Source organism: Doryrhamphus excisus, chromosome 8 (genome assembly GCF_030265055.1).
Source record: "Doryrhamphus excisus isolate RoL2022-K1 chromosome 8, RoL_Dexc_1.0, whole genome shotgun sequence".
In the NCBI taxonomy this organism is placed as follows: Eukaryota; Metazoa; Chordata; class Actinopteri; order Syngnathiformes; family Syngnathidae; genus Doryrhamphus; species Doryrhamphus excisus.
The window spans coordinates 12,501-31,571 of record NC_080473.1 but is presented as its reverse complement, the minus strand read 5'-3'; the positions used below and the strand labels follow the sequence as shown (position 1 = coordinate 31,571).

The 19,071-nt window shown below is 43.8% G+C and overlaps 3 protein-coding genes across 5 annotated transcripts in view; 2 read left to right on the top strand and 1 right to left on the bottom strand.

The window, feature by feature from the left end:
- Positions 1-203: 203 nt before the first annotated feature.
- cep126 (centrosomal protein 126) lies at positions 204-11,471 on the bottom strand. Of its 3 annotated transcripts, none has more exons than XM_058080294.1 (9): positions 11,266-11,471; positions 6,188-6,295; positions 5,661-5,806; positions 5,511-5,589; positions 5,274-5,409; positions 4,033-5,119; positions 2,610-2,728; positions 2,395-2,452; positions 204-2,332 (listed from the first exon to the last, which is right to left on the bottom strand). In XM_058080294.1, the coding sequence occupies exons 2-9, from the start codon at positions 6,286-6,288 to the stop codon at positions 2,112-2,114; spliced, it is 1,947 nt and encodes a 648-aa protein (XP_057936277.1). In that variant the 5' UTR covers positions 6,289-6,295; positions 11,266-11,471; the 3' UTR covers positions 204-2,111. The 3 variants fall into 3 exon arrangements, with proteins under 3 accessions (XP_057936277.1, XP_057936276.1, XP_057936275.1); XM_058080293.1 differs by lacking the exon at positions 11,266-11,471 and adding an exon at positions 6,368-6,411; XM_058080292.1 differs by lacking the exon at positions 11,266-11,471 and adding an exon at positions 6,726-6,967 and having other exon boundaries at positions 205-2,332.
- On the top strand, positions 10,992-15,745 carry LOC131134727 (5' exonuclease Apollo-like). The gene is made up of 4 exons (XM_058080295.1): positions 10,992-11,476; positions 12,726-12,891; positions 13,148-13,330; positions 13,841-15,745. The coding sequence occupies exons 1-4, from the start codon at positions 11,282-11,284 to the stop codon at positions 15,085-15,087; spliced, it is 1,791 nt and encodes a 596-aa protein (XP_057936278.1). The 5' UTR covers positions 10,992-11,281; the 3' UTR covers positions 15,088-15,745.
- A 1,441-nt stretch (positions 15,746-17,186) lies between these two features.
- LOC131134824 (uncharacterized) overlaps positions 17,187-19,071 on the top strand; it is a 3,235-nt gene continuing 1,350 nt past the window's right edge. Inside the window, exons 1-3 of the mRNA XM_058080464.1 lie at positions 17,187-17,196; positions 17,899-18,082; positions 18,747-18,929. Of these exons, the coding sequence (XP_057936447.1) occupies positions 17,187-17,196; positions 17,899-18,082; positions 18,747-18,929 (377 nt within the window). The remainder of the gene's footprint in view (positions 17,197-17,898; positions 18,083-18,746; positions 18,930-19,071) is intronic.

The following is a 19,071-nucleotide window of genomic DNA, read 5'->3' as shown; positions in this document are numbered from 1 at the left end:
TCTAATTGTTGAACGTACAATTCAGTAAGTCCAAATATGATCATCTCGCAAACACACAGAAACACACACATGCACCATCACCATGGGGTGCCTTTGAGACTTTAGGTGGCCATTCTGGCTTCTTGGGGCAAGTCTGAGCAGGTCGACTGCAGACAAAACCAGACATGTTGGAAGGGGAAGGAGCAAAGTACCCCCCATTAGTAGCTGGGAAGACCCCCCCCCCCCATATACACACACACGCTCAGTTTTATTTACATGGCAAAAGAAACTTATGTAGTTTGAGTATGGTGCTTTCCTGAATCATCTTGGAAACACAAGATCAGAACAACTTGCTGACACCCTCAACTGTAACTTGGAGGTCAAGATTCCTTATAACAAACTAGTGCTGACAGCCACTTGCATGCCAAGCTAATCGGCTAACTAAAGTTCAAAGCAATTGCCTAGCAACAATGCCACACAAAAAACAAAATGATACTGGCCCTCTGGGTCTACAATCAGAAATAGGGCCAAATATGCTGTTGAGTGAGAAGGATTTGATACTATCACATTTCCCTTAGTTGGCCTTTGTTATTATGTGGCACCTTTAAGGATGTCATGAAACAGCAATTGAAATAGCAACGTTCAGAAACTGTAGCAAAAACATGTAATCACAGAATGACAGCTTCAGGAGGAGCTTTTCTGAGATCCATGATGCAGTCAAAAACCTTAGGGAGGAAAATAGAGCACTGCACTATAATATCAAGGTACTACAGGATGATACCTCCGCCTTGTGCACTGCAATAGAAAGAAGCACTGATACAACTGATGAGATGGATGGGAATGAACAATACAACTGATGAGATGGATCAAATGAACTGATTTTTCAAGGCACACAGATTATGATGCTCCAAAGCTGTATAGACATGGTAAGAAAGATTAGACACTCTTTTCTGATCTTTCATCAGAACAAAACGTTTGTTTCTAGCTTTTTCCATTCTTTAGTAATCAGCAGTAGAACATAGGTAACTTTCAGCAAAATATCAATTCTCAACAAAAGAGGGGAGAAAAGGCTTTATGAAAATATACATTTCAAGCATAAGTATAACTTTCAAATTAGGGTTAGTAGGGTTATAGTTAAGTTTAGCCTAACTATAGTTAAGTAGTTAAGATTGCAAATAACACCATTAGCTATTTACAATTTTCACATTTGCAACTGATCTGTGTGTGTGCATGCATGAAAATGTCCCTTCGATGTATAACCTCCTTCATGCACCACGGTGAGATGCCTTTTCACTTCCTGGTGCTGTGCAGTATGTATTCCAATGGTATAGATGCAAGTTTTTATAAAATGCACTTCTGCCACCTTGTGGTCATTTCTTCAGATTAAAACTGGATCAAACATGCTTTTCTATTGTAAATTTGCATCATCACCTCTTTGTGCCATAAAAGACGGACAAAAACATATTTCGGAGTGAGCAGTCGGGTTGAAAAAAACATAAATGCGTCTTCGGTCGTGAATGATATTGCCTAAAGGCGGAACAATAAAGGTCCTAGCCCAGAACCCTGTGGGATGCCATGACCTTCACGGGTCTGCCTTTTCTGGCAGATGGCGTCTGATGGTTACTGGACTGCATTTGGCACCAGCAACAACCTTAATTTAGGCCCAGGATGGTACCGTGTCTTGACAGCCAATAGGATCCTCAGGCTTATTTTTGGGTCTACCACTTGACTTTTTTGTTCCATGAGTCTCATGATGGATGGTGGATTTTAAAAAGGTGCTTGCAGAAGGGAAAATGCAAGGTCTTCATTTTTTTGGAGTTGCATGCAGAGCCTCCACCATTGCTTTTTTTTTTTTGGGGGGGGGGGGGGGTGTACTTTTAGCATAACAAATCCTTTCAACTTTTCTGGAACGCAGCATTGCTTGGTGAGGTAGCTGTGATCTTATCCGCTTCCAGATGTTCTTGTGTTCTTGATTTCTTGAAGTGTTCCCCAAACTGTCAAGGTTTCTGAGAAGCTTTTTGGTTTTTCTGCTGTTCCTGCATAAGGCATGCATGCTTTGAAGGTAGCGTAAGCCTGCGCATTAAGTACTATGAGGCATCTTTTCGGGATTTGCATCTTGCATGTCGGGTCTGTCAGTGAAGTCCACCTTTGCGGTGCAGCTGGTAGTTGAGTCGGTCCAAAGACTGACAGATGCTCTGCTCTTCCATGGAAATGGACGTCGGAGGTGGCAGCCGACGCTGCTGCTGCATCCTCTGTGTTTTGTTTGTTCCCATGGGAACCGAAGTACCACGGTCTTCCAATGGGGCATAGGTGTGTGTGTCGGCCGGGCAACGCTGAGTTGCGGTTCTGACACCTGCAATGGAGACCTTGTTACATGAGGAACTTTGACTTGACTCATTTCTTCTTGATGCAAACCTTTGTTTGGAACATCCGTGTACCATGCTTTGGGATGCTCTCCTCCAGGATTAGCAGCCTGGACACAAACAACAGCTCACACGTTCAATAAATGACTTTTTATTAATTCATTTGTTATACTTATTTTAACAGTAGTTTTTTTAAGTAATTCACTTGTGATACTTCAAATGAACAAGACAACAAAGACTTTCTCAAAGAAAAGTACAAGCTGGTACCTTGAAGGATTCAAGAGGTTTTTTGTTGATTGAAGCGGGAGTTCGTCGGTTCTGATCCAGAAAGGATTTGGTCACACCCCGCATACTCGTCCCCCCTTGGCAACGGGTGCCAGCTTTTTCTGAGCTCATGAGAGATTGAGTGTGAGGTGAAATAAGGGGTGCACATTGGGATGATGAGGAATCACGACACCATACCAATAAGTCCGCTAACATTCAAAATAGCTCCATCATTTTAAAAAATGCTCCAACGAGGCAAGATTACTTGTATTTGTAAGTGAGCAAATCAAGTGAGGCTCACAGCCTATCTTAACTTCCCCTGACATCACTACTAAACAAACATTCACTTTCTGAGGAAGACATCTTGCTTTCATGCTAGTTAAAGCAAATGCACCACATCACTACCATGCCTGGCACACAAACGCTGCAGCGTTTGAAAAGTGCAAAAGGTTTGCCAGAGACCTCCATCGTGGCACACTGCTACTCGGAGCGTGTGTCAGAGTACTGTGCACCTTTGCTGGGCCACGTCAGGTGGCTCCCTCTGCTCTGCAATCATTAGAGCAGTTTCTTGTTCATTCTAATGCCTGCTATGACCAAATGTACCTTTGTTTGGGCAAATATAACCATTCATTCATTCATTTTCTACTGCTTTTCCTCACGAGGGTCGCGGGGGGTGCTGGAGCCTATCCCAGCTGTCTTCGGGCGTGAGGCGGGGTACACCCCGGACTGGTCGCCAGCCGCAAATATAACCATTCATTCATTCATTCATTTTCTACCGCTTTTTCCTCACGAGGGTCGCGGGGGGTGCTGGAGCCTATCCCAGCTGTCTTCGGGCGTGAGGCGGGGTACACCCTGGACTGGTCGCCAGCCGCAAATATAACCATGACAAACAAAAGTATTTTTTTGGCAGTACAATACAATAGATATTCATGTATGAACTGAAGTAATTTTGGTTATTATCAAAAAATGCATGGACATTGCTAGATATCAGCTCTTAAACTCTTGAGAGCTATTTTTGTTATCATCATTATATTTGTCAACAAATGTATTTTTAGTTGTACCAGGCATTGAAATTTATCAATTTACTCAAGAAACAAAGGTGGTCTAATCATTTTTCCATGACTGAATATCTGCATCTTGTGATAGTAGTGATGTGCTAGTAGTAGCAGTAGTAGTAGTATTAATGTTGTGATATTTGATTAGGACAATTCAACAAGTACAGTTGGTCAAATTCTAATTTGTTCCAGTCCACCTTACCTCCAAGTGTGCTGAAAGTACACGCTACAAGTACTGAACTACTATCTAAATAAGTAAGGTAAGTACAAAAAAAACAGTTATTAGTATCATATCGGTCTTGAGAAGCATAAAGTTATCGGTATCGTTTTCTCGTTATATTGTGCATCTGTAGTTTACATGTGACTATTACCGGCACTGCTGATGAAGGCGCTGCGGACGTCTTGGCAGAGCTGATAGATGTCCTGGTCTTTGGGGGTGCAGTCCAAAGCTTTTTCTCTGTACGCAGTCCCTTGGCCTCTGCTGCTGCCCAGCTGACAAAAAACAGGCGTGGCCTTCCAACTTGAAGGTGGCAAGCGTGCAGTCATTGCTCCGCCGTCACCAGTCATGTGACGCTCCTTGCGCAGAACCTCCTCAGGGGACCGATGGTCGACACCAGCCTGGTCTCCACCGTGGAGACCCCTCATGGGGCGCTCGTGCTTGTACGGTTCCCCCGTGGTCCTCATCAATGGGGTCCCGGTGGCGGATCCATGTTGTGCGACAAGGTCCTTGATGGTCAGCGAGGAAACGAGACCTGCTCCAACCCTGGCAGAATTATCCTGCCTGGGGACATGGGAGCCCCCCATGCTGGTGCCACACTGTGGCATCGCCAGGCTGACTTGAACCCCAACATCTGCCCATGCCTGCACATGAGTATCTGTGGGTCCAGGTCCGGGGGCTTCTTCATCCAGCCAACGTAGCTTTTTAGCGGCGCTCTTGCACTCGGTGCTCTTTGCCCTCGCCTTGGCCACCTCGATGCTGTCACGCACCAACAATTCAACTGCTTTGTCGCAGCTGGCGTGAGAGCGTGCGGAATCGGTTGGTGTCTCCCCGGACAAACCTTTAAGGATGCCTTTGGTGAGTCTGAGAGATGTCATCTTAGAGCCGCTTGTTTCCTCGCCACCATTCTGTGGGCTCTGGAGCCACTTTGGACTTCCTGCAAACGGCGTGTTGATGTGCTTCCACATGCCCGTCATGTCTGTTGGAAACTTATTGAGGTTGTTGATGGAGGTGCAAGTTTCTTTGTGGCTCGGCACGTTGTAGTTGACATCTCCGGGAAACTTGCTGACGGGCGTCATCACAGGCTTGAAGATCAACGGCGGACACGCATCATTTGGACATTTGAGGTCTTGGGCGGGCATTTCTGTGTAGCAGAGGACGGCACTCTCGGTGGGCTCCTCGCTTTCCAAACTGTCCTGACTGGACAGGCTGGACTTGGAGCAACAGGAGACATTGTCGTCCTGAAACACAAAGCATGCATTGGAGGGAGTGGTTGCTACTTTCCTTCCTAGTTTGAATGGTGTCAGGTTAGCATGGATGGATGCATGGAGGTTAGCACATAGAATATGATGGATAGATGTTAGCAAGGAATTCCACATGAAGGTCGCAGCCTACCTGTCCGCTGTGCTCTTGTTGCTTCTCCTGCGTCTTTGGAGGCCACCTTTGGATACAGATGCTCTGCTCCGGCACGATAGGGGGGCTCTGCCGATGGGGGGATGCTGACACGATTGGGGGCTTGGAAGTGGGGGCACTGTTCGGTTCATTGGAGGCACAACACAAACTGTGGTACTGCTGTACTACTACTAGTACCACCAGGCTCCAAATTGATTGTGAAGGGTTACAAAGTGTTACCTGCTGATGTTGCAAGGCAGTCCAGAACCGCGGATTTGCTGGAGTGCATCTTCCAAACGTGTATCATTTCTTGGTAAACCTAAAGGACAACACATATGCAAGAAAATAAAGCATGCTGCTGGGAGATATATTTGGAGATGTGTGGCTCACATTGGGCTTGCCGCAGTGCGGGAGGCACGTAAGCCCTCTGGAAGTGTTCCGTCACAGCCTGGAGTTTCTGCCGGCGCTGCTGCAGAACTTCTTCACGTCGTTTTTGCTCCTGGAGAACCCACTGCCTCTGTTTCTCCCTCAGATCCCTGAAAGACCGGTATAAGAGCAGTTACTGGAGGAGGCTTCTTTTACTTGCTGGATGTACCACAACACAGGGCATGTACTTGGACTCCTAGGTAACGTTGTCCTGGACCAAACAAATGTGCTCCCAAGTGTCAAATGTCAAGGGAACAAAAAGAGAAGCCGAAGTGCACACTAACCCAATGACAAGCCTCTCTGTCCTTGAAGGTATGTTCAGGTACATTTAGCATGTTTTCACTTTTTAAATAAAAACCATCCAAGAAACATAAACGGACCTGAAGTGCACACTAACCCAATGACAAGCCTCTCTGTCCTTGAAGATATGTTCAGGTACATTTAGCATGTTTTCACTTTGTAAAGAACCCATCCAAGTAACATAAACGGACCTGCGGCGCCGGTTGGTCTCCTGCACATGTCTGCGAGCCCTTTCTCTGCTGACCTTCTGCTCCTCAACCAAAGCTTCTCTCTCCCGCTGCAGGTCCGACATCACATCTCTGTGTGAGAACCAGCACTTTCAGTCATGTATCATAATCATCATAACACAAATAACACAATAAAAATAATACAAATAATGCTGTCTTCAACGTGATTACACAGGCCAATGTCATGCTCCCAGCTATACACATTAGCATTAGCTTTGTAACAGTTGGGATGACGTCAATCGCGTTCTTTAACAACAAATAAACCCCTCCGCGGGATAGGAGTAGGACAACTAGAATCCTAGCTGCAAAGCCTTGACGTTGATGACGTGACAGTGATGTAAAAAACTGAACACAAGCTTAAGTCAAACTTGAGATTTGAACTCAATACTACCTCCTTCGTAAGATAAACGGAGCAACAATTATTATTTAAAAAAAAATCTCGAACCCAAGAGACTTGTGTTGTCGTATTTAACGCGTTTTTAAAAGTAGATAAAGGACTCACCTGTGTGTTTGCGTACAGTAAAGCCATCATCAAAAAGAGTCGGGACGCCGCTTCCTTGACGACGGTTGCTGTGGTTGTACGACCAATTGTCTATTCTCACCGCCACTCCGCACAGCGTTGTGGCTCCATGTTTAGCCTACTGTAGGTTTCTAATATGTACATACAGGCACATTTAATATATACTGAGACGGGCTGGGGGACGATATATTTGCTTCAGCAGCAAACTTCTTCCACTCTCCATATTGTAGTGAGTAGTGAGTACACAACACCCTCTAGTGGTAGTAGTGAGCATAGCAACAGACCTATATACAGTGGTCGAGTGGTCTCCTGTTTCTTCTGAGTCTGCACGGTTCTTCCTCTCCTCGCAACTTAACACTGTAAACCTGAATAAGTTAGCAGAACTCAAAAAAAGTGAGGCAATCAGTTGCCACATTTTTTTGAGTTCATAAACTCAAACATTTGACTATATCAGAGCTTTAATATTTGGAGTTGATATTAGATTAGATTAGATACTTTTTAAATTCTGGGGTGAAGAGAGAAATAGCTTTCTTTTTCGCATTCTCTCTGCCATGCATTCTCCATTCTTTAATTTTTGTTCTCATTTCAACTCTTTCCATAGGAAGAAGGTGTGCATGTGTAACCTACATTAGTACAAATCTATCTGATCTTAATTGATTCTTGGTTTGATTTATTCATGTTTTTTTATAAGTAACTACGAATTATTTTAAGAATTCACATTAATCAAAAAATTACAAGCTAAATAAACTGAAAAGACAGATAATGCAACTAGCAATCAACTTTTCTTATAAGTAGAACTTTTAAGAAAATTTTAAGTATTACTATAATACTATAATATATCATATATAAGTATAACTATTCATTCATTTTCTACCGCTTTTCCTCATGAGGTTCGCGGGCCTATCCCAGCTGTTTTCGGGCGAGAGGAGGGGTACAACCTGGACTGGTGGCCAGCCAATCACAGGGCACATATAGACAAACAACCATTCACACTCACATTCATACCTATGGACAATTTGGAGTCGCCAATTAACCTAGCATGTTTTTGGAATGTGGGAGGAAACCGGAGTACCCGGAGAAAACCCACGCATGCAAACTCCACACAGAGACGGCAGAGGGTGGAATTGAACCCTGGACTCCTGGCTGTGAGGTCTGTGCACTAACCACTCGACTGCCGTGCCGCCAGCCATAGTTCAATTTAAAAACTCAAACTGGAACAACATGTTAAATGAACTTGACATAATTAAGTTATTAGAACTTTTTTAAGAACTTTGAGTATGAATAACTTCATTTATTTAAGTACTTTGAACATTCGGGTTTACAATGCAGGAGCAGGCATAGTGCAGTTTCAAGTGCTAACCAGCATCTTGTTCAGTCTTTGTCAGTCTTTGAGAGCTAGGTATCCACTCTTCCCTCTGTGAATGACGCTGAAACTATAGTGGTCAGTGAGGTGTCTTGTTGATGCATCTCCAAGGAAAGACGTTTGGGTAATGTTTTAAATCATCAAAATACGGCAAGATACTGCATCTATTACATGTCATCACCAGTGTACGCTGTAACGCATAATCACAGCAAACCATGCAACCTTGTTTTTTTACAGGGCTTCATAGTCGAAATAGGTGTAACCCAATGACAGCATTGTAAGCTAGCTGAAATTAATCATTTTCTTGTGTTATAATGCACAGAAAATGGCTTGGGAAGGATGGGCAAATTTCCCTAAAAAGTGCAGTTCCCCTTTTAGGTGACATATATAGACAGATATATTTCAAAAGCAGAAAAAAATGGCATTGTGCTAGGGTTAGGGTGGACATTCACAGAGCAAATCCCAAAATCCTCCTCGCTAGAGTACACAGCTGGAGAATCACCGGAGTGTGGGAGGTAACCAGAGTACCTGGAGAAAACCAATGCACGCACGGGGAGTACATGCTAACCACTCATTCACTGCCTCGACGATAAACTGTTAATTTTATTATATTTGTTTTTTACCCTGAAAGTAATTGCAGTAGTAACCCTGCTGTACATATTCTGTTGCATACATTCTCAACTGGTGGGTCGCACAGCCGTTTTCAGTGGGTAGCAGAGTCTTTCCAAAAAAATAGTTTAATGACTTGATGTCTGTGAGCACCTCACATCTGTGCTATTCGCTGGTCGACCTAGTCTTCGGCGGCCCATGGAATGTCACAGAAGGGTGTTCTGCAATGTTCATACATAATTGAAATTTAATTATTAGTGTCTCTGGTGGTTGAAGAGAGAAGTTACCTTTTTGTTTCAATTGCTTCAAGACAGAATTACACAAATTCATTTAGTCATTCATTCATTTATTAGGGTGCCGCTGCAGTATCTCACAAATGTGAGATATTGCTTGCAGTTCAGCAACCATTGTATTATATATTTTCAAGCGACAATACTGTAAAGATTTTTTTTAACTTAAAGGCTATAAATTAGAGTAGTCAATGTACGGCTTGTATAGCAGTCACACACTGCCCTAGTTGTCTAAATATTTGACCAGACGTATGAGTACACCTCACAGTGAAAATGTCCAAATTGAGTCCAAACTGTCAACACTCCCAAGTCCCATCAAGTCCCATCGTTTTGAAGGCTTGCCTTAATCTTATTTGGCATGGAATTCATCAGAGCTGCACAGGTTCTTACAGGAATGGTGCTCAGACAGATTCAGGCCTGGAGACATGTGGACGCTCCTTCATCGTCACATTCACCACACTTGTCATCTTGGAAGTGTGTTTAGGATCATCATCAATCATGGATCATCATCAATCATGGATCATCATGGATCATGTAAAACTCTACAAGGGAGGGAATCATGCTCTGCTTCAGAATATTACATGTTAAAAAATGAACCGCAGCTCCCCGTTTAGAAGCACTTATGCAACAACATTTTTGACTGAACGGGCAAAGGCACCATCATCTTGCTACACATTTGTGTTGCAGTATTTAGGCAATAATGGCTGCACGTTACCATCTATACTGCTATACCAGCTGTACACGGACTACTCTACAGTAAACCCATGTTTCATTTCTATATCGTCCCATTGAGTATACTGTAATAAAAATGGGTGCTGAAATGTGAGCGCTGTACTTACTTTTGTATGTTTTGACAAATCAGTATTACTGCTCACTGGTCTTACATGAGGCTTAGCTGGTTCTTGATAAGTAGTACACCTACAGCCTTGGACAGGAGATCATAAACTGGGGGCTATCGCCGGCAATATTGCAACACAATAAAAAAATCTTTTCCATCCTTTAAGCACCACTGCATTGTTTCAGCCTGCATATAAAGCTGGCATCAAGCACAAAGGAGGACATTAATTGATATCTTCCAGTAACAAGTTCCAGTTATGAGATCACGTTTTTTTTCATTGTGCTGCCGAACACAGACACATGATAGGCTTATTAAAACTTTGAAGATGTTCAGTCAGCCTGGTAGGGCGGAGGCATCCTGAAGTGGAACTGCATGGATCCAAGAGGTAAAATGTTCATGGAGGTGACACTGTTCAAAGGTTCTAAGGATATCCAATACGATTAAAAAAAATGCATTATTGGCTTTTAATTTTATTAATGATTATTGTTTTGGTTTTAGTTTGCACAATGAATTGCACTGCATCATGTCTCCCCATCGTAAACAAAATAAATTGACCAAAATATAAGCAGCAGCTCTCAGCAATTATCCTAAATATGGCTGCTGATCCATGGCATTTTACTTTCGATCATGGCAAAGAATAGAAAAAGAAACTTGATGGAGACTGAAATAGAGGTCCTTGTGAGTGAGGTGGACGCCAGAAAGGAGATTTTGTTTGGTGGTCACAGTAGTGGCGTCACAAATAACATTTAAAAAAGTGAGTGGCAGCATGTCGTCACCGCAGTTAATAGTTCAAGTGCCACAGAGTGGCGGACATTAAAAAGAAGTGGTTGGACCTCAAGGTGGAGGCCAAGAAGAAAGCGGCATGGCATCGTCAAATGCGGAGCGTATCTGCTACTGGTCGGGGCAAGGGCGCACCGGACACCAAAATAGCCTCCATCATTGGTTGAGCTCAGTTCAGTCATTTATCCTAGATGTCCGAATCCCACTTTTGTGCAATGGGCCCCAGGTCTCACAATCGCATCAGGAAAGTGCGCAATGAGGGATTCTAACCACAGGGGGCAGTGTCTCGCCAGAGAGCATAGGCCACCACAGAGCAATGGCAACGAGGAAGAGTCTGATGCTGGCGGGGGGAGCGGGGGGACGCAGTTAAAAACATAGATGGCGGGGGCAGGAGCAACACTAAACGATCCACAGCGGTGAGGTAAAGGCGTTTTAGGGACTAGTATAACATTTTCAGAAGGAAAATGACGGGGCCGTAAAAAAATAACACTGCCGCGTTTTGTGAATTTCCTTTTTTTTTAGCGCGATCTAACGCACCCACTGAGTGACTTTCTTTGTTGTAGTCACCAGCTACATAAGATAACAACAGTCAGTTGGTATATTAAACGATCCACCTCTTACGTTGGTGGCTGTGTAACTTACCGTGAAGGCTGACGCGATGTCTAATGGCAAGATCATTCCGGATACTCCGCTGGCTGTCGATTTCTGGAAAGTTCGCAAGTGTCCGGAGACGCGACTCTTCTTCCTGTCTCATATGCACAGCGACCACACGGTAGGTCTCACGTCCACCTGGACAGACCGACCCATCTACTGCTCACCTGTCACCGCCTCTCTGCTCAAAGTCAAACTGGGGGTGAGTGCACTTTTATCTAGGATGCAGAAATACAGCATGCGGGACAAGGTAGCTGTCAATCCATCAATGCATTTTGTCCTCTTTAAGGGACAATCGTTTGACAGTCCAATGCCAAACACGAGTATATACAGTATTCTGTTGTGGTGTGGTGTTGACATCCTGGGCTTTCTCGTGATACACTATATGGCCAAAAGTATTTGCTCACCTGCCGTGACTCACATATGAACCATATAGTGCCATCCCATCCTAACCCGTAGGGTTGAATATGATGTCGGTCCACCTTTTGCGCTACTACGGCTTCAACTCTTCACGGAAGGCTGTCCACAAGGTTGAGGAGTGTTTTTTTTGGAATATTTGACCATCATTCCAAAAGCACATCGGTGAGGTCACACACTGACGTCGGTGGAGAAGGCCTGGCTCTAAGTCTTTGCTCCAATTCATCCCAAAGACGGCGGGCTTTACACCACTGCATCCGGTGCTTTGCATCACCTTGGTGATGTATGGCTTGGATGCAGCTGCTCGGCCATGGAAACCCATCTGAACCCAAGAAAATCTGAAGGCCACATGGAGTTTGGAGCTTTGGAGCAACTGACTGTGCAAGAAGTCGCCGACCTCTTTGCACTAGGCACCTCAGCAAACGCTGACCCCTCTCCATCAGTTTCCATGGCCTACCACTTTGTGGCTGAGTTGCTGTTGTTCCCAAACTCTTCCATTTCTCATATTAAAGCTGACAGTTGACTTTGGACTTTAGGAGCGAGGAAATTTCACGACTGGATTTGTTGCGCATGTGGCATCCAATAATGTCAGAAATAAATTCACAAAGGAAAAAGAAAAACGGCAAAGGTTGTTCCAAATTTCCAAAACAAAAAGAAACAATTTCCCCAAATTATCGAAAAACTATTCAACAACAGGTTGGACAAATGTGTAAACACTCGGTCTCACTGAATTCTGAAACTACTAGAATTACCATAGCAGTTATTTTAATTGCTATGGTCAATATTTTTATACAATTTGGATTATCATGAAAAAGATCTAAGAATAAATTGTTGGAATTGGTAATAAACATATCAGGACACTAGATGAATTCTAGAATTATTGGGTGTTTTATTTTCACACCTGCCACTACCTTCTCTTTATCCTCTGCTGCTCCAAGCAGGCTCTTCTCCATCATTTGTCCGGCTTTTGCTGTCATGTGTACGCAAGTTGATATAAAGCTAATCCATTTCCATAACTTTTCCTTTTTGTGCAGGTGAAAGAGAAGTGGATCCACCCATTAGAACTGGGTGACCCATACCTTCTGCCTCTGGATGACATTGGCAAAGAAAACATGACAGTCACATTGATTGATGCCAACCACTGTCCAGGGGCTGTCATGTTTCTTTTTGAGGGCTACTTCGGTTCCATACTGTACACTGGTGAGCGCACACACACGTACACAGTAGGGCTGGGTGATACGGACCAAAAACATATATCCCCATACACAATATATCTATGTTGATATATTTAAAAAATATCGCTATATGGCCCAGCCCCGTCTCTAACACTCACAATGGTTATCTTGTACATGTTTTACTTTTTAAATGCCGTCATTAGAGTTTCAAAATATTCTGTTGCTATACCGACTTTGTGTTTTTTTGAATAAAAAGCAGTTGTGATGGGTTGAAATTCCAGGTGACTTCAGATATTCCCCGTCGATGCTGCGTGAGCTGTGTCTTGCGACAAGCGCTACAATCAATGTTCTGTACTTGGACAACACCAACTGTGACCCCAACCGCATCATCCCCACTAGAAAGCAAGCCACTCAGCAAATTAAGGAGATCATCCGCAGCCATCCCGACCATAACGTCGTCTTAGGTAACTTTGTTTGGCAAATCACCTTTTTCTATTTTCAATGTATATACTGTAGCTCCTTCAATGTGGTTCGACGTCTCTAGTCCCACGTTTTCGTAAAATTATTATTTGTTGCGGGAGCACAACTCTCAACACACAAACCGAGATACATTTCTATACATTGAGATCCTTTTACATTTACTTTACCACTATAGTGTGTATGCTTTCATCATAGGACAATTTTACCCAGTGTTTTTGTAACAGATGTAGTAGCTATGCTAACATTTTGAATGCTCCATATTTGGGTGTTATCCCTACACATGCACTTTGCACTGTTAGATGCGTTAGTTGAGTTCTGTTGGTGTCATTTGAAAAAGATTAAAAGTTGTCAAAGTTGAAGTCATGTATTGCAGCTCCAGACCATTGTTCTTAACTGGAAGAGGACGCGCATGGCTTATTTGACGCTAAAGGTTACCAACGCTTGGCCTCAAGTGCAGCGTGAAATGATAGTTTAATTATTTCTTCTGCCCGTAGGTCTCTACACGCTGGGCAAAGAGTCCCTCCTGGTGGATCTGGCCATGGAATTTCAGACTTGGATCGAGGTTAGCTATGACAGGATGGAGACCCTCAAAGCGCTGGAACTGCCTGACGTTTTCACCACCGACTCGGGTGCCGGACGTATCCGAGTTGTGGAGCAGAGAGAGATTTCCTTTTCCGCCTTGTGCCAGTGGAACAGCGAACAGCCCACGCTAGCGATCTATCCCACCAGCAGGCCCCTGGTCTCCTTTCACCCCAAAGTCCACGTGGTGCCCTACTCGGACCACTCATCACATCAAGAGCTGATTGACTTTATCTCCGGACTCAAGCCTTCGTCTCTTGTGCCTATTATAGGAAACAGCATCCCGGGAAGCCTCTCCGTTTTAATCCCCGGCAAAAGGCATGAAATCTTGGTGCCCGAGTCCGTGCAACACTACATGAGGCGGCTGCCCGAAAACAATATGAAAACATCAGCATCTTCCTACGTTCATTGTCAACATGTACGACCACTTCCGCCTAAAGGAGTGGTATTTGACTCTCCTGTAAGCTTAGCCAAATCGGGCCGGGAGGCGGGGTGTCCGGAGGAAGATTCTCCCTCTGAAGAGGAATCGGACACGGAGAGTGTTGAAAATCATTGTGATTATATTGTGGTTTCCAGCAATAAACACACCCCTTATAAAAACAAACAAGACCCCGTCAACCCTTGGAACATCAACATTGTCCAGACCGTCCCAGATGAAATGTTGATGGCACATTCGATGACACTCAGTCAACTCAGTCAGAGCAACTTTGCACCGATGAAGATTGTAAGAAACACCAATGCCTGCTTGAGGCCGCGTTGGAGTAGAGTAGACACCATGGACGATATGGCTTCAAATGGGAATCACACCCAGCCTCGTAGATGTCTGCGTTTTGTCGACAGCACCCAGATGTCCGATGATGACGGCAGAAGTGAGTGTGAAGAACAACAGCTTAATCACGGCACCCAGCAAGACACTAAACATGATGCAAAAGACAACAGCGGTGAATCTTTATTCCAATCAAGTCCTGATAATTCCTCTGCTTCATCAACCTTGTTGTCAGGAGAGACTTGCACAGAAGATATTGAAAACAAGATTTTGGATGATGTTGTTTTCACAGCAGAGGACTTGAAGATATGCTGCCTCTTGAAGAAGAGCGTTGTGCAGAGGTTTGTCATTTGTCCCGTACAGAAGCAAAATGTGCTCACATCTCTGACAAAATGACAGGATTTCCACATACAGTGTCACCCACCCAAGTTATTGTTATTAATCTTTTCCAACGTGTGTGTGTGGAAAACGTGGTTGTATGAAAACTGAACAGATTTTTAAGAAAAATGTAAATCCAATTTAAATAAATTCCAGCCACTGAAAATACAAAACACATTTTGTGAATAATCATAGTTGCGCACACAGAAAACAAAGTGAAATACTTTCATTCAAACAGCAAATGAAATAGGATAAATTAACAATTTTTAAAGAGTCTTGTTGGCAAAGACGGCAACGCGCAGAGAAGTAGAAAAAGCGAGAGTCACACTGACACCACCTTTTTGTTTTAGTACGAATTATTTCCTGTATTCACCACTTGCTACTTTCATGGTGGGCCACTTTGATGAATGATACAATACAGGGCAAAATGTCATTTCCCAGGTTAAGTTGCATTCATGATCATTACAGGATATTTACAGGATTATTGTGTAAATGAAGTATTGATTGAATGTTTACTGTATGATATAAGATTGCTGATTTGTTTGTTACGCACAATGTTGTACATTAACTGGAACACTGTATAAGATTCATTCATTCATTCATTTGTTTTCTACCGCTTTTCCTCAGCTGCTACAGCCGAGCTCCGCAGAGCTGGACATCATCTTATATACTTTATATGTGGGGAGTGCCTGTCCACCTTAACTACAGTGGTTGGTTATAGTATTTTGGTGTCCTGTTAAATGTCCTATTTTATAAATATTCATTTTGGCCAGCTATGTGGGGCGGGTTGAGCGTGTACCAGAAAGTGTGGGGATCGCCTGCGCGCGCCTGCGCGCGCCTGCCCGCGCCTGCGCGCGCCTGCTCTCTCGTTTCTGGGTAGTTGACAGGAAGCAGCAGGCAAGTCAGGCCGCCCCTTACCACGTTTAGGGGCTGAAAATACTGACAGCCACGACCGTGAAGAAGTGCCAAAGTGAACGGTTTGTCTTGCAACAGCATCGTTTTCAGTGGCGCCAATTTAATTCGGTATGGAGTCGGCGTTCCAACACCCTGACGGAGAACACTGGAGTTGCCATGTAACTCAGACGCCGCACAAGCAATGCTCCAAGGTCAGTATCAAAGTTTTAAGTCACGCTGAAGCACGAATAGTGGCGTTTCGCTTCGAATATAGGACAATATACAGTATATAAACGATGTCGAAGTTGACGAGCTGAAGCCGAAGTCGCCATTTTGTGGACATAATTGGCGCGCAGAATGCTCGAAATGACGGAGAACACTGGAGTTGCCATGTAACGCAGACGCCGCACAAGCAATGCTCCAAGGTCAGTATCAAAGTTTTAAGTCACGCTGAAGCACGAATAGTGGCGTTTCGCTTCGACAATAGGACAATATACAGTATATAAACGATGTCGAAGTTGACGAGCTGAAGCCGAAGTCGCCATTTTGTGGACATAATTGGCCCGCAGAATGCTCGAAATGACGGCGAACACTGGAGTGGCCATGTAACTCAGACGCCGCACAAGCAATGCTCCAAGGTCAGTATCAAAGTTTTAAGTCACGCTGAAGCACGAATAGTGGCGTTTTGCTTCGACAATAGGACAATATACAGTATATAAACGATGTCGACGTTGATGAGCTGAAGCCGAGGTCGCCATTTTGTGGACATAATTGGCGAGCAGAATGCTCGAAATAATGTAAGCAATTGTTTCAACCGGTTCATTTGCAATCCATAACATAATGTGAATGACTTTGGGACAAATTGACAACGATTTTTTAAAAGTATGTTTCGCTACCCTCGTCGTAGTCAATGACAACTGAAGATAAAAGTGGTTTATTTGGAAATATTTGGTGTGACGTGAAAATCCCTTGATGTCCTGGTTGGAAGCAGCAGGCAACCGTCTTTCTTTCTCTGACAAAGTCAGGCCCCCCTTACCACGTTTTGGGGCTGAAAATACTGACAGTTAACACCGCCACGACCGTGAAGAAGTGCCGAAGTAAACGGTTTGTCTTGCAACAGCATCGTTTTCATTGGCGCCAATTTAATTCGGTATGGAGTCGGCGTTCCTACACCCTGACGGAGAACACTGGAGTTGCCATGTAACTCAGACGCCGCACAAGCAATGCTCCTAGGTCAGTATTTAAAGTTTTAAGTCACGTTGAAGCACGAATAGTGGCGTTTCGCTTCGACAATAGGACAATATACAGTATATAAACGATGTCGAAGTTGACGAGCTGAAGCAGAGGTCGCCATTTTGTGGACATAATTGGCGCGCAGAATGCTCGAAATAACGTAAGCAATTGTTTCAACCGGTTCATTTGCAATCCATAACATAATGTGAACGGCTTTGGGACAAATTGACAACGATTTTTTTAAAGTATGTTTCGCTACCCTCGTCGTAGTCAATGACAACTGAAGCTAAAAGTGGTTTATTTGGAAATATTTAGTTTGATGTGAAAATCCCTTGATGTCCTGGTTACGTTGCGAGCATGGTGTGTTAAGTTCGTGTTGGAACCTATTGCCATCAGAGGCGAGGCATCTGTTAGGTGAGTGTAAGCCGCTGATTTTATCTTTGAGCATCATTGTGACAACGGAAGAGAAAGCACACTCATAACCCTTCTCCCTTATTCGGTCTATTTTAATGGCAACTAAAAAACTTACTTCTGAACACCGCATCATTGCAATAAGTATTCAATGCAGGAATGAATTTTATAAAACTGAGTATTTCATTACAGCAAAGGAATAGCAGCTAATCTTCCAACTTCTGTTACAGATGAAAAGCCGCTTGTCGCTTAACAGCCCGTGGGATCCCTCTGCATCCATCTCAACATGAGCTCCAAATCGTCATGTGAATGCCATAGGTTCTCCAGTGGACTGTTTCACCTATTGCACGCACAAGACGGCATTTTCTGGAGCTTCAACCTTTTGCGTCCCTCAGCAGTCTGTCGGCCCCCGGGGAAGGACTCATGTAATTGTGTTGGCAGACCATCAACAACATGGCGTCGGCGTTCTTCACAGGTAGGAAGACTTGTTCAAGTAAATGACATGATGGCCTTCATACATGTAGCACAATAACACAGGATAAATGAATAGATGACAAAAGATATGCAATTCATACACGAGTGCCATGACTAATGCTTTGGCTGTAAAGGTTGCTCTGGCTGTTACAGTACAATGTTAGCCGGCCACATGGAGGTCATTATACAGCGGGGAAAATAAGTATTGAACACGTCAACATTTCTCTCAAAAAACATATTTCTAATCAAGCTATTGACATGAAATTTTCACCAGATGTCGGCATCAACCCAAGTAATGCACACATACAAAGAATCCATACATTTATGTTCATAAATTAAGTTATGTGTAATAAAGTGAAATGGCACAGGGAATAAGTATTGAACACATGAAGAAAAGGAGGGGTAAAAAGGTCTGGAAAGCCAAGAAAGCAGCTGGAGTTTGTCAGTATTTAGAAGGTTAACCTGTCCTCTATTAGTGCAAAGTAATATCAGCTGGTTTAGTCCTGATTAATGCCTTTTAAAAAGGTTTCTCACCAGCAAGGTGTTAGACAAGAAGCATTGCATGATGGGTAAAAGCAAAGAGCTGTCCAAAGACCTACGCAGCCTTATTGTTGCAAAACACACTGAAGGCATTGGTTACAGGCGCATTTCTAAACTTCTGAAAGTTCCAGTGAGTACCATTGGGGCCATCATCCGGAAGTGGAAAGAACACGGCATTACCATAAACCAGCCACGGCCAGGTGCTCCTCGCAAGATTTCAGACAGAGGAGTCAAAACAATCATCAGAAGGGTTCTCCAACAGCCCAGGACCACTCGTGGAGAGCTTCAGAAAGACCTGGAATCAGCAGGTACCGTTGTTTCAAAGAAAACAATAAGTAATGCACTCAACCGCCATGGCCTCCATGCACGCACACCACGCAAGACTCCATTTTTGAAGAGGAAGCATGTTGAAGCTCGTTTGGAGTTTGCGACACAACATTTGGATAAACC